This window comes from Taudactylus pleione, unplaced genomic scaffold (genome assembly GCF_031769625.1).
Source record: "Taudactylus pleione unplaced genomic scaffold, aTauple2 ptg000431l, whole genome shotgun sequence".
NCBI lineage: Eukaryota > Metazoa > Chordata > Amphibia > Anura > Myobatrachidae > Taudactylus > Taudactylus pleione.
Genome location: NW_028284833.1, coordinates 2,437,605 through 2,453,024, shown reverse-complemented (window position 1 = coordinate 2,453,024; position 15,420 = coordinate 2,437,605). Strand labels below are relative to the sequence as shown.

General features: G+C 46.1%; 1 protein-coding gene across 1 annotated transcript in view; it reads right to left on the bottom strand.

Moving 5' to 3' along the window:
• Positions 1–15,420, bottom strand: part of FCHSD1 (FCH and double SH3 domains 1) — a 120,445-nt gene that overhangs the window by 88,181 nt on the left and 16,844 nt on the right. The window contains exon 2 of the mRNA XM_088447396.1: positions 7,867–7,964. Coding sequence (XP_088303522.1) covers positions 7,867–7,964 — 98 coding nt within the window. The remainder of the gene's footprint in view (positions 1–7,866; positions 7,965–15,420) is intronic.

The window sequence follows — 15,420 nt, the reverse complement described above, 5'->3', positions numbered from 1 at the left end:
CGCTTGTTCGTTCCTAGCAATGTTCGCACATCTGCGTATGGGTTGTAATACGCATGTGCGAACCAGTCAGTGCGGTCGAAAATCGTGTGCTCGCAAAATAGCGAATGCCTGCTAATTTGAGTGACAGGATAAGGCGTTAGTGGATGGTAACAGGAGAAGGTGCTTGAAAACGGGGAGTGGAGATCCGAACGCTGGCGTGCCAAACGGTCAAAACGGGCGTTTTAAGGGATGTGCATAATTAACAAAGCAGCGTCATTGACCACGTCACTTGGTTGTATTTTAGCCAGAACTGCTCGCATGATTGCGGTAGGAAAATGCAACCACAAGAATAGCGAGCAGTTCAAAAGCCGTTCGATGTACTCGATTAATCTAATAAATAGCGGAGATGACGTATGATGCGAGCGGCCAGGGGGCGTTTTTTTCAAAAAAGTGAGCGCATGTTTTGTTCGCTCGTTCAACATAGAGGTGTCAACAGACCGCAAAGAGCGAGCGGTCAATTTAAATAGCCAGCCCCTTTTTCTGAACGAGCGTCCGCAAATAGCGTCCGGCTCTGAATCAGGCCCAGACTTCACACTAATAAACTACATTCAAACATTACATTATTCTCATTCACCCTTTCACCAGGAAGCACAGAACTATTCGTCATTAGAGGGCTTTGCAACTATGGGCTTGATTCATTACGGATCGCAACTGCGAATGCACTAGTGATTATGCACGCAGTTCAGCTGCGATAGTATGCTAATCCATTGCGATCGTATTGCCATATGCAGCACTAAATAAGGACGCCCACTTTACCTTACACACATCCGTAATGTTTAGCAAGACTGCGAAACCATCTGTACAATCGAGTACCATCGCAGCCTCAACCGCACTTGCACAAGCTCTGACCGTACTCAGGAATTGCTAACCTCATCACACGCTAATGAGACCTCACACTGCGTAATGATTCGCAGTGGCAAATTTATACACGCCCCTGTAATGGCGTTAAAACGCACTGGCACGCCTGCATTTAACCAACCACCGCCCACAAACGGCACATCCTGTCAATCACTCTGCCATGGGTCTGCGTAGTCACTGTGATCGGAACTGATCGCAGTGACTAGTACACGTACGCGCACTGTGATGTATGCGCAGATAACAACAATCGGCAGTTGCGATTCGTAGTGAATCAGGCCCTATATTATTTGATAGGAGGCGCAATCCTGAGGAAGGAAATGAGGTGTATACAGGAACAGTTAGAGAATATAGGAGAAAACAATAAAGAAATATAAATGTATTACTGCATACAGACACTTGTTAAATTGTATCCATATTAAATAACACTATTGTTACAGAATGGGTTATACATTGTAATTAAACTTTGCACACTACAGAAAAAAAACACGTAACAGTGGGGGCTGAGTGAGAGATGTGCGCTTATGGCACTGCCACTGGCAAATCTGTACATAGCGGCTGTGTGAGAATATGCAAATGTCTTGGCCGCCGGGATTTGTATTGAGACGCGCACTGGCGGCTTCGCAAATCCAAATGACTGCGTACAAAGATGCAGGATTGGTCGCAGATCGGCCGATTATCTTACTTCTGAGTAACCCTATTAATAAACTTTTCTCCTTTTCTATATTTTTCCTGTGCGGAATCAACCCAAAAAATCCCCAAATCTTACCCTATGTTCGCGTAAAACGGCCGCAGGAATCATTTTGACTGCGTAAAAGATCGCAGTTGCGGGCATAGACACCCTGGAAACGAACGCGGCACACTGCATTCGAGTTACCGTCTTCCCTTTGTCTCCCACAAACGGTCCCTGCCTATCAATCACTTTGACAATAAATCCCCACCGCGAGCAGCTGCAGTAATGAAACGTGACACACACGCAATGCACTCAAGGGCATAAACATCGGCACTGACTATCTCAGAATCAGGCCCAGTGATCACACTAGAGCAGTCCTCATGGAGCACTAATAGTCACTTAGCACACCTGGCTCCAGCTGGGATGGGTACGGGATGCCGACGCTCAGGATCCCGGTGGTCAGAATCCCAAGTAGGATACCGAAATCTGAAGGTAAATATACTACCCTACCCCTACACCTACCCCTAAACCTAACACTCCTTCCCCACAGCCTAAACCTAACCCTCCCCCACCGCAGCCTAATCCAGCCCCCCACTCTCCACCCCCTAACCCTCCCCCTAGTGCCTAACCCTAACCCCGATACTAACCATCGGGATGTCGGCGGTCGGGATGCTGGCACCGGGATTCTGACTGGTGTCAGGATTCCGGCGCTGACATCCTGACAGCTGGGATATGAACTACATCCCCTCTAGCTAGATGATCTGGAAAACATGCACTAACACAAAAGATGACTAACACAATAGATCTACAGGTGGTACTAATTATTCCTGAGGATACCTTGAAAACATGCACTTAGGGTTCCATGAGGACCAACGGCCTGAGGCCCTGATTCAGAGCCGGACGCTCTGACAGAGCGCTCACTCTGAATAAGGGCCGACCTTCTTGATTTTTAGAGCAGCCTCCTGGCCACTCGTATAGCTGTGGGTGACCACCCACAGCTATAGCGAGCGGCCAGGAAGACGGTTGCGATGGTCAAGACCATCGCGACCATCGGGCTTACTACGAGACCCTTGTGGTAGGGTCTCGTTGCCGCAAGCCCTAGAGTGCTTTCGGCTCTAACAGAGCCGAAAGCACTCCCACTGACACTTGTGATGTCAGTGGGGCCGACCCCAGACGGTAGGCGTTCCCATGGGAACACCTCCGTCTGGGCAGCCACGCCCCCGGCACGCCCACCAAAGGGGGCGTGCTGTCACTCAACATCGACAGCACGCCCCCTTTGGTAAGAGACCCGGAGCGACGGTTTGCCCATCGCTATCCGGGTCTCACGCATGCGCACGACGGAGCCGGCTCCGTCGTGCGCATGCGCACTGGGCCACCATCAACCCACTCGCGAGCGCTGAATCAGGCCCAGATTCCGATGTGTGCCGTATTGCACAGCCGGATGGAAGCATAAAGTGTAAAGCGAAGTAAAATGTAAATGTAGCAAGAGGTGTCTTTAGGAAATACAAGCCTCCTGCATGCATCTGCGACCCGAGTGCAGGGTCCGTAGATAGTGCCTCGGATCACCATTGCAACCTTCGGTCACTCTGCATAAGCTGAAGCTTACTCAGCCTGGCTGCCCAACCCCTACCTATCGGGTCCAGGACGTTAGCGTCCGATGATGCAGGCCCTAGGCTTGGCATGCTCACTGCCCCTGCTTGGCCGTCCAAACGCCGCAGAATGTCAAATCATGCTGTGGCTAAGGGGTGACAGTGAGCGGTCACCTAAAACCCGTTCTGCACATGCGCAGACCCAGAACCATCAGATTTGTACATAAACAATGGGGTTTGCGTACAAAACTGATTCAGGTGGGAAGTTTGAGAAACACTGCACTAGAGTGACAAAACAAAATAAAAAAAGATAAAAAGCAACTTCTGTAATGTGGACAGTCCCAGCATACAGTACATAACAAAGCTTGTGCCATTGAGGCTTTAAAATAGAATGGTTACAATAACGTAGAAGGGTTATGTCCAAAGAACTACAATGCTGCGCACAGACTAGCAGACTGTTCTGACATGGGACTACTGCTTCAACTCTCTGCTATCCACCCACTCACTCCAGAAAAATAAGTTTACTTAGCTTCCCACTGAAAGGAAGTGAATGCACGGCTGAAATATGCTCCATAATGGGCCCTGTGCCGCAGTTCTGCAAGGTAGCTTGCTTTGTTTCAAATAATATCATGTCACTGCTAGAGGAACGGGAGTTTTGCTTGTTTGCCAATAAGTGAGGCAATGCCAAGTTCATGTGTCCCCCTTGCCTGTGCCACTGCAATATTTAGCAGGGCACAGGCAGAAAAAGGGAGACGGACCTCGGTGGTCAGTGCAATAAAGTTTTTTACATGCCAGCGGAGCGCGTGTGATGTCATGACATTGCACAGCTGGATTGGAGATGGAGCGGAGCTGTCTGCTAAGAGGAGCAGCAGGCAGCAGGAGGTAAGTGTGGGCCAGACTGGAGAGACAAGGGGCGGGCGTGGTTTGGGGAGGCTGGAGAAGAAGTGACTTGGGGATGGAGCTGAAAACACGGGACTGGGGAGCCACATTGGTATGTGCTGGAGAGACAAAGGGGGATGAGGCTAAGAGACATGGGGAGGGGCTGTGGATAAGAAACACAAGGGAGATAAGGCTACGCGATACAGGGGATATGAGCTCATGACTGGAGATGGAGAAACAAAGGGGGGGGATGAGGCTGGATAGACATAGGAGGGTTGATGCTGGAGACACAGGGATGGTGCTGGAGACACACAGCAGGGATGGTGCTGCAGAGACACAGACAAGGATGGGGATGGAATGCAGGGGGGGGATTGCTGGGGTGTAAAAGGTGGCATATTTGTGTGCAGAGGGGGCATATTGATGTGCAGAAGAGGCATGTTGGTGTGCAGAAGAGGCATGTTGGTGTGCATGAGGAGAACATGTTGTGTAGGAGGGTGGAATGTTGTTACTCAAAAGGGAGGCATGTTGTTGTACAGGAGGGGGAATGTGTGTGTGAAGGGGAGGCATGCAGGTGTGAATGGGGCATGTTGGTGTGCAAGAGAGGGGCATGTTGTTGTGCAGGAGGGAAGCATGTTGTTGTGCAGGATGGGTTCATGTTGTTGTGCAGGATGGAGGCATGTTGATGTGCAGGAGCGGGGCATGTAGTTGTTGTTGTGCAGGAGGGGTCATGTTGATGTGCAGGGGGTGATCAGACTCATGTTGTTGTGCAAGAGGGTTCATGTTGATGTGCAGTGGGTGGTCATGCTGTTGTGCAGTAGGGGGGCATGTTGTTGTTGTACAAGAGGGGGGCATGTTGTTGTTCAGCAGGGGGACCTGTTGTTGTTGTGCAGGATGGGGGCATGTTGTTGTTGTGCAGGAGGGGGACATGGGTGGTGTTCCAGGAGGGAGGGTCATGTTGTGCAGTGGGTGATCAGACTCATGTAGCTGTGCAGGGGATGGTCATGTTGTTGTGCTGGGGAGATTATGTAAAAGGGGCATGTTGGTGTGCTGGGGAGAATATGTAAAAGCATGTTGGTGTGCTGGGGAGAATATGTAAAAGGGGCATGTTGGTGTGCTGGGGAGAATATGTAATAGGGGCATGTTGGTGTATGTTGATGTGCATGTTGGTGTGCATGTGGGTGTATGTTGGTGTGCATGTGGGTGCATGATGGTGCATGGAGTAATCTGTAAGCTGAGTAATCAGGGGGACATGTTGAAAAATGTTTGAGAAAAGATGGTACCACTAATGATCACTACTATCACCCAAGCCAAAATGGAGGAGGGGGGTGCACATAGCATACACTTGCTGTGGGCACCATGATGCTGTACCTCTGTTGAAACCATGTCTCGCCACCATGACAGTGGAATAAAGATATAAAACAACTAAAAAGTGATGGAGAGAAGGCAGGAAGACAGCCCTTAGACAAATCCTACTTTGAATATGCCAACCCATACCACAGCTTTACAGACAAATACACATTTACAGAGTAATGGATTAATGCATTAGTTGTAGAATACAATCATTTGATTATACAAAACAGGTATTTTCTGCATTTGAAATCAAAACCTGGATTTGATTTATTTCTTCAATGACTGATGAGTAGATAATATGGACCTGGGGCCTGATTCAGAGCTGTACGGTATTATACAGCGGCAGGGAAGCGACTGTACAATAATGTAAAACTAATATGCTAATGTTGCAGGAGGCGTCTGCTGTAAATAGACGCCTCTTTCCTGCATCCTAAGACGCAGCATCGGATCTTCAGCAAGACCATTGTTCATCTGTGTAACCCTGAGGTTGCTCAGTTTGCCCCTTGCAGCTCTGCAGCCGAAGTCAGGAAGTCTGCATTGCAGTACACAGACCCTGGCCTTGGCTCTCCCAGAAAACTGGGGTGACACTACCCTGTTTTCTGAAACGGAGGCCAGCCCTGCCCACTCCCCGCCCCCAAAACAGCAGCTGTCTGTCAATCAGGCTGCAGCTTTGGGTAACTGCTTGCAGTAGAAGACCGGCGTATGCACAGTACAGATACTGCGCATGCACCGATCTTCTAACATCGGAGTAGTACGCAAATAGTGCCATCGCCTGACCAGGGATCAGCAATATCTTATAGACTCTAGTAGCCAGCCTAAACAATTTGAAACCAAACAAACTTTTTCTTTTTTTAATACTGTGTCTGCTAATAAATTGTCCAGCTCACTACAGCTCCCATCCAATTCTGTATACAAAAAGTTCACATCTCTTACAAAAATTACACCCATTATAATCCACCTCAAAATCCTTCAACTCTATATCCACTTCAGTAGACTTGCTAATCTCACTGCTTTATGCCACCCTCCCAATCAGCGGTAGTTCTAGGGGTGGGCAAGCAGGGCTATTGTCCGGGGTGCTGCAGCCTGAAGATGTCGCAGCAGTCACCCCCCGCCCGGCACCTTCTAATATGACAGCGCCCATCCACTCTTGCCTGCCGTTGCCAGCCGGCATCACCCAGCCCGCTCACTAGGAGTCCCAGTCTCCCAGCAACCCTCCCAGAAAGCTGTTGTCAGGCATGATGTCATTGAGAATGGCATTTTAGGAGCGGAAGATAGAAAATTGAGGAGCAGCAGCAAGGAGGAGGTACCAGTCTGCTTTCACAAGGTAAGACTGGCTCCCCCCCTCCACAGCAAAATAGCTCCACCCCCTCTGGCAAATGCACCCCCCAGCAAACGGTGCCCCCTCTTCCGGCAAATGGTGCCCACTGTGCAGCATTTGTGGCCGATTCAGCCCGCAAATACTATTTTCTATTTTTTTTTTTTGCCAGCCATGGCCATGCCACCCACCACGCCATGCCCCTTGAACTTAGAGTGTCGAAGGAAGCTCTCGCCCTGAGCACCACTAACTCTAGAACCAGCCCTGCTCCCTGTGTCCATTCTCTACACCCCCTCACTCCTCAGAGCAATTATCTTTGCCCATTTAGTCATCCCAATACTTCTTCATCACAATCAACATCATATCCCCCTAATCATCAGCGTACCCCATCACTTCATAATAATTACATGACATCCGCATAATTAAGCAATATACAAAAATTTCATTAAAATACTCCAACAATCAAAACTATTATTATTCCTGTCTCAGTAACCAGGCATTCTATCCATTACTCTTTCCATCATTTAACCTATCCCTTATGTTATAGCCTGCGAAATGCACGCACGGTTGCGACTCCGGCGAGTCTGCCTACATTTTAAAAGCGGCAATAATTTAGAAGGCAAAATCAGGTCGGTTTTGCCTTTTAAATTATTGCCGCTTTAAAAATATGGGCTAGCTCGCAGGAGTTATTCAGCATTTTGTAGGCTATTTCATCGGGCTCTATGGGGTTGAAGCAGTGAAAAGAGTGGAGAAGTAGACCAGTGGCGAAGTTGCCCATAGCAACCGATCAGTTTTGATGCAGCATTTATCAAGTACAGTCTATAAAATAATAGGTAGGAGCTGATTGGTTGCTATGGGCAACTTCTGCACTGGTCCACTTCTCCACGCTTTTCACTGCTTGGTACATAAACCCCTAAATCTTCCATGGTAACCACTGCTGCTCTTCCACGCTTATTATCAGGAGAACAACACAACCTGATGCCAGCTGCATGCCGAGGCCAGGACCAGATTATAATATAATCTGGCGTTTTGGTGTTTTCCATGATAACGGATGATGTGAAAAGTAATAATGTATAACCAAAAGCCTCCTCACACATGGAGAGAAGAGAACTACACCTGTATATGGCTTTGTAGTTATTTCATGTGTTCTCCATATTTTACGTTACCTGATGTCTTCCAGGAGCTCAGTGTCCTGCTGCTGCTTGTTCTGCAGACTAGACAGCTGTTCCCCAAATCGTAACTTTACCTCCTGAGTAACTTTCACCTGAAAATGCAGAAAACAGAGTTACGTTTTTTTTTTACCCCTGTATCAGACACTGTGGGACTAATTCTGAGTGGCATGTAAGATCGAACGCTGACGCATTTGGCAAGTTTTATGAAACAGCGCATGCACCATAGCAAACGTACGAATCTCTTTTCTGAGTCGGAGTGATCTCGGACATTTCTCTCCGTCCCTAAAATGGGCGTCACTGGGTGTCAGCTGGGCATACTGTACGCACAGAAAAAAAAACAACTCGTGTGTGTGTAGCCAGAGTCACCATCTCTCGCATCTGACCAAAAGACGGTGAATAGCTTTGTTCCTTTGTAACACCCTTGGGATGAGGGCTCCAGGGTAGCCATAACCCTACACTCCATTGGGCATTAAGATTAGCTCTCTCCTGGTTCAACTCCTAGAGGGGTGTAGATACTCTCAGAATCTACACCCCTCTACTACCAATTGCCGTCAGGTTCTCTCAAGATTCCGTCCTTGGCCTCCTTCTCTTCTCCCTGTACACGTCTTCCCTCTGTGAGTTTATCAGTTCCCTTGGACTTAGCTACAACCCTTTATGCCTATGAGTCTTAAAGTTACCGCTCTTCCCTGTACCTCTTTAACTATGGCCCTCATTCAGAGGTGGTCGCAAGAAGCGACCGCTCGCTCTGAATGAGGGCGGCCGCTTGCTTTTTCTAGTGCGGCCTCCTGGTTGCTAGTTAAGCTGTGGGTTAACACCCACAGCTTTAGCGTCCAACCAGGGTGATGGTCGCGATGGTCAAGACCACCGCGACCATCGGGGCTTGCGACGAGACCCTAAGGTTGGGTCTCGGCAGCAGCAAGCCCCAGGGAGCTTCCTGCTCTGATTGAGCAGGAAGCTCCCCACTGACATTACTGCTGATGTCAGTGCGGCCGCCCACAAAACAGCAGGTGTTCCGTCAGGAATGCCTCCATTTGTGTAGCCACCCCCCCGCCATGCCTACAAAATGGTGGTGAGCTGTCGAATGGTGGTGAGCTCCGGAGCAAGAGATTTTCTCTCTCGCTCCGGGGCTTGCGCACGCGCAGTGCTGCCGCTGCGTGTGCGCAGGGCCATAACATCGACCCGGTTGCGAGCGCTCAGCGCTTGCGACCGCGTCTGAATGAGACCCTATGTCCTCTCCTGTGTCAACCCCTGCCCTTCCAGCCATCACATCCTGGAGAGGACAACGCTTCCTGAAAAGCAATATTTCAAAAACTGAGCTCATTGTCTCTCTCACAGCAAAGGCCCCATCTATTCAAGCCCTCTCCCTGTCTGTTGACAACATCTCACTCTCCTCCATTCCCCAATGATGTCTAGTTGTCACTCTTGACTCTAGAACTCGGGAAGCAAAGTGACAGTAAATGTTGTTACTTTACTGTACTCTTCACCAAGACAGGTGCTGTTTGGTGCTGCTGCCCTGGCATGTACTTTTAAATAAACAAAGAAAATCATCACTTTTCAATGGATCATGCGGTGATTATAAATAATATGCGGCATTCCGGGATTGACAAAAGAATGACAGGACCACCTGTATCACCAGTGTTTAGACATTGAAAACATTGGAGATACAGGTGGTCCTGCCGTTCCATTTTCTGACCCAGTCTAGCCATCACAATGACGCTCAGATCCTTACAGCTGGCCATTTTTCCTGCTTCCAACACATCAACTTCAAGAACTGAGTGTTCACATACTGCCTAATAAATGACTATCAGCTGTGAACGGAGCACCAACCAATCAAACCACGTCCCCAGCTAAATTTGCATAAACTGATGACACCTCTAAACCTCAAATAGAGGTATCGGCATTAACTCACTACACTATCTCCCAGAGGAAGGCCAAGTTAAGGACGACATGCGTTGGGGCTACACACCGATACGGACTTACTCGATAGACAGACTAGGATCCTGTAAAGAGGAAAGAAAAAACGTATCTGCGATTACAACAAGCCGTGGTCACATGACCTACCCGGAAGCAACAGCAACCAAGGGAGATGGAGCATGAAAAGCGAGCCGGAAAGGAGTGGGAGCAAACGTCTGGAGAGCGCATCAGAGGTGAGTCTCCATACGGAAGGGATACCCGGCAACCATACAGAGGGGATCCGGTTCACTCAAGCCTTAATTGACACGTCCCCTCCCCAGAAACCGACGAGCCCCCCTTGTGTCACGGTTTCCCGGCGGTCTGTCTGGGAACAGATACACCACCAGTTGCATGTCCGAGGGGAAGGAAGTCTAGCCAGGAAGCCCACTTTATTGCCCCAGTACCCCAGCCCCATCCTAAGAAGACCATCGCAGGCAACGATCAGTAATTACTTTTCTCCAATTTTCTACCATCTTTCTGACCTCAGATAGAATAGCGGGACACCGCAGTCTACCTAGACTCATAAACTTTACCTACTACTTAGAATATTGATCATCATTAGCTAAGACTTTACTATATAGACCCTGCCCACCCACGGGATATACTATATACCAAGATCACTGGAACTAGATGATTGTACAATATTTCAATTATATTATCATCCACTACGCACCACCAGCACTATTTTTTCCTTTCTTTCTGTTTTACATCTATGTACCATCTACATGTGAATTTTATGATATATGTTTCTTGCTCTTTTTGTGACATAAGTAAAAGTGATTTTATACATTCAAATTATTGGGCTCTGATTATAATTAGCCAACAGAAGTGAGTGACTCCCTTACTAAGGTAATCATTGCTACACATCACCATAGACCATAGGCTGAACGCTACACCGTTTCTATATTTAATATTTCTATTTGGATAGGCAAGGGTACCTATTGGTTGTCAGCAGCCTACCGCAATCACAGAGCTCAGTGCGCAGGACAAACCCATTTCTATTAATATATCCCACCCCTTGTCAGGTGCTATTGTAACGAGATAATCAATGTTATTCAGTTCATCTGTCAGTGATTTTATTGTTATGGCTGATTAGTGTATACACTAGTGCACGCAGAGGGGTTTCTGAGTACCTAGAACCCCCCGTGACAGAGCCAATACAGCAAGCCCTGCCCCCAACATCCCCGCAAATTGCATCTTTAAGTACTGAGGGGGCAGGGCCTAATTATGCAACCTGCAACTGCTACATTACAAGTGTAAGTATCTACGTGTAATATTCTAGTGTGTATCTATGTGCCTGAATGTGTTAGTTTGTATGTATGTGTTAACATGTATATATGTGTATGTATGTTTTAGTGTGTGTATATATGTGTATGGATGTGTTAATCAGTACGTATGTGTTATTGTGTATGTGTATACTGTATATGTCTAAGTGTGCATGTGTTAGTGTGTGTGTGTATATATACATACACACACACACACACACACACACACACAGTCAGGTCCATAAATATTGGGACATTGACAGAATTTTCATATTTTGTCCTCTATTCACCACCACAATGGCTATGAAATTAAACAAACAAGATGTGATTTAACTGCAGACTTTCAGATTTAATTTGAGGGTAATAACATCCAAATCAGGTGAAAGGTGTAGGAATTACAACGGTTTCTATATGTGCCTCACACTTTTTAAGGGGCCAAAAGTAATGGGACAAACTAAACAATCCTAAATCTAACTTTCACTTTTTAATACTTTGTTGCAAATCCTTTGCAGGTAATTACAGCCTGAAGTCTTGACGCTGGGTTTCATCCCTGGTGATGCTCTGCCAGGCCTCTACTGCAAATGTCTTCAGTTCCTGCTTGTTCTTGGGGCATTTTCCCTTCAGTTTTGCCTTCATCAAGTGAAATGCATGCTCAATCGGATTCAGGTCAGGGGATTGACTTGGCCATTGCATAACATTCCACTTTTTAGCCTTAAAAAACTCTTTGGTTGCTTTTGCAGTATGCTTCGGGTCATTGTCCATCTGCACTGTGAAGCGCTGTCCAATGAATTCTGAAGCATTTGACTGAATATGAGCATATAATATTGCCCGAAACACTTCAGAATTCATTCTGCTGCTTTTGTCAGCAGTCACATCATCAATAAATACAAGGGAACCAGTTCCATTGGCAGTCATACATGCCCACGCCATGACACTACCACCACCATGCTTCACTGATGAGGTGGTATGTTTTGGATCATGAGCAGTTCCTTTCCTTCTCTTCTCTTCTCATCACTCTGGTACAAGTTGATCTTTGTCTCATGTGTCAATAAGATGTTGTTACAGAACTGTAATGGCTTTTTTAGATGTTGTTTGGCAAACTCTAATTTGGTCTTCCTGCTTTTGTGGCTCACCAATGGTTTGCATCTTGTGGTGAACCCTCTATATTCACTCATGTGAAGTCTTCTCTTGATTGTTGACTTTGACACATATACACCTACCTCCTGGAGAGTGTTCTTGATTTGGCCAACTGTTGTGAAGGGGTTTTTCTTCACCAGGGAAATAATTATTTTGTCATCCACCACAGTTGTTTTCCGTGGTCTTCCGGGTCTTTTGGTGTTGCCCAGCTCTCCGGTGCATTCTTTCTTTTTAAGAATGTTCCAAACAGTTGATTTGGCCACACCTAATGTTTTTGCTATCTCTCTGATGGGTTTGTTTTGATTTTTCAGCCTAATGATGGCTTGCTTCACTAATAGTGACAGCTCTTTGGATCTCATATTGAGAGTTGACAGCAACTGATTCCAAATGCAAATGTCACACCTAGAATCAACTCCAGACCTTTTACCTGCTTAATTGATAATGAAATAACGAGGGAATAGCCCACACATGTCCATGAAATAGCTTTTGAGTTGATAGTTCCATTACTTTTGGCCCCTTAAAAAGTGGGAGGCACATATTGAAACTGTTGTAATTCCTACACCGTTCACCCGATTTGGATGTAATTACCCTCAAATTAAATCTGAAAGTCTGCAGTTAAAGCACATCTTGTTTGTTTCATTTCAAAACCATTGTGGTGGTGAATAGAGGCCAAAATATGAAAATTCTGTCAATGTCCCAATATTTATGGACCTGACTGTATATATTTAGAAGAGGGGAGAGGGGACAAGCGCCTGATAGTGTGGTATTGTCAGGTAATACAATAAACAATTTTTTAGAAGTGAGTACCTGTACCGTAAGTACACTTGTATATTAAGCGTAACAATAAATCCGTCTTTGGACAAGAATCCCTCGCGTTCCACCTTTCTAATTGCTCTCTTCCCTCGACTCCAGTAAGCTACCAATTTGGATATCCTTAGTATCCAATAGTTAATGTTTTTTATTTCATGGTAAATCATTTTTAAACAGTGTTACAATAGAAATTCCAAAACTTATCTTAAAAACAAGGTGGCTGGTCCTAAGGGAGAGTTTTCTTGTAGAATCGTGATTTCCAGGGATATACAGGATAGTCTCTTAATCAATGGTGCAGGGTGTTGGACAGAGGGCCTGATTCAGAGCTGAACGCTCTGACCAGAGCACTCGCTCTGAATCAGGGCCATCCTATTTAAATGTGGAGCGGCCTTTTGGACGCTCGCATAGCTGTGGGTTACCACCCACAGCTTATGTGAGCGTCCATGATGATGGTCGCGATGGTCAAGACCATCGCGACCATCGGGCTTGCGACGAGACCCTGCAGTAGGGTCTCGCTGCCGCAAGCCCAGGAGTGATTTTGGCTCTATCAGAGAAAAAATCACTCCCACTGACATCACTAGTGATGTCAGTGGGGCCGGACTCAGACGGTAGGCGTTCCCATGGGAACGCCTCCGTCTGGCAGCCACGCCCCTGGAACGCCCACCAAAGGGGGCGTGCTGTCACTCACCATCGACAGCACGCCCCATTTGGTGCGAGACCCCGAGCGACGTATACCTCGTCGCTCGCCGGGTCTCGTGCATGCGCACAACGGAGCTCCCTCCGTCGTGCGCATGCGCCCAACATCGACCCGCTAGCGAGCGACCTTCGCTCGCGAGCGGGTCTGAATGACCCCCAGAGTTCCCAACATGTTTCCTCAGGGGTTATGAGGGACCTTATTCCGAGTCTCCTTATATACCTGGCTGATCCCGCCCTCTAATGTCTCTGTGCTGTTTATATCAAGCACAGATACTAGAGGAATAGAAGCATCAGGCTACTTAGTCTTCACCATGGGAGGCGCCATTTTGTTGGTGATTTCTCCAATACATAGTAGTTAGATGCAATTCTACTAGGAAGAAGGCAGGATCCCCAGTGTATAAAAGACTCTTATATTGTAACCGTGTCTTGATATATTATGAATCCAAGCACAGTATTCAAACAAATATTAGAGATACAATTATAATAATACAAAAAGCAAAAAAAAAAAAATATATACATATATATATTTATATATATATATATATATATATATATATATATATATATAATAAATAAAAACTTGAATCCCTAAAAATCCTTAAAATTTCTATTTCCATATAAAAATTAAAAGGATGGAGGATAATGTTATCAAATATAAGAAAAGGAAATTCCAGAGGGACAAACAAGATTATGCTAATAACCGCGTGAAAAATTGGTCGAGATTCCGACCTCCACCCAGAGATCGTAGTATCCAATACCGGGAATCCAAACCATCAAATTCAAAGACACGTAACAAATAATAGGCCTAAAACAGAGAAACAGGTCTACTTACGCAGAAGAGATCCGGTGGCTACTACGAATAGATTCTTTGCACTTAGCAGGAACAATTCAATTACTGAGGAGCTTTTTTTATCACCCACCCTAACGAAATCTCCACCGACAACACATCGGAAATATCTAGCACGGGAAAAGTTACCACACGCATCTCCACTAAAAAGAAGATTACCAGACGAAGAGGAAAGAGAGGAGGTAGGAGGAAGAAACCCCAACAAAAAAAAACATTATCAGTAGACAAAGACCCCAGAGATCAAGGCATATTCAACCTGTCTTCACATACTCTAACAAAACCTGAAGTGTTAACACTAAGTAAAGGATTGACATATGCTCTAGCACAAAAATTAAACAAATTTCAAATGTACATTGATTTGAATAAGTTTATACGGAGATTGACATTAAAACATAATTTTGCTAACAATGAAAATGCAGCTATCATCAATTATAATTCCTCCAAATCTAACCTAAAACACTCCTCCAAATTTTATCCATTGGAGTCCAAAGGTCATCACTTGAATATTTTCTACGAATTGGTCAAAAAAGACCTATTGGACAGAGAAAATACAGACATCAAAAATCAAAATCTGACCAATGCAGAGAAACACGCCCTCAAAGAACTAAAAAATAACAAAGACCTGGTAATTAGAGCAGCAGATAAATGAGGAGGGCTAGTGATCCAAAACAGGGAGGATTATGAAGAAGAGGCACTGAGGCTTCTCAATAATGTGAATTCTTATAAGCCACAACCTAAAGATCCCACAGAGCACTTTCTCAATGAACTCAGACCAATATTGGTACAAACTCTCCACTCCAATTTAATCTGCAAGGAGGAATACCAGTATATGCTGAATAA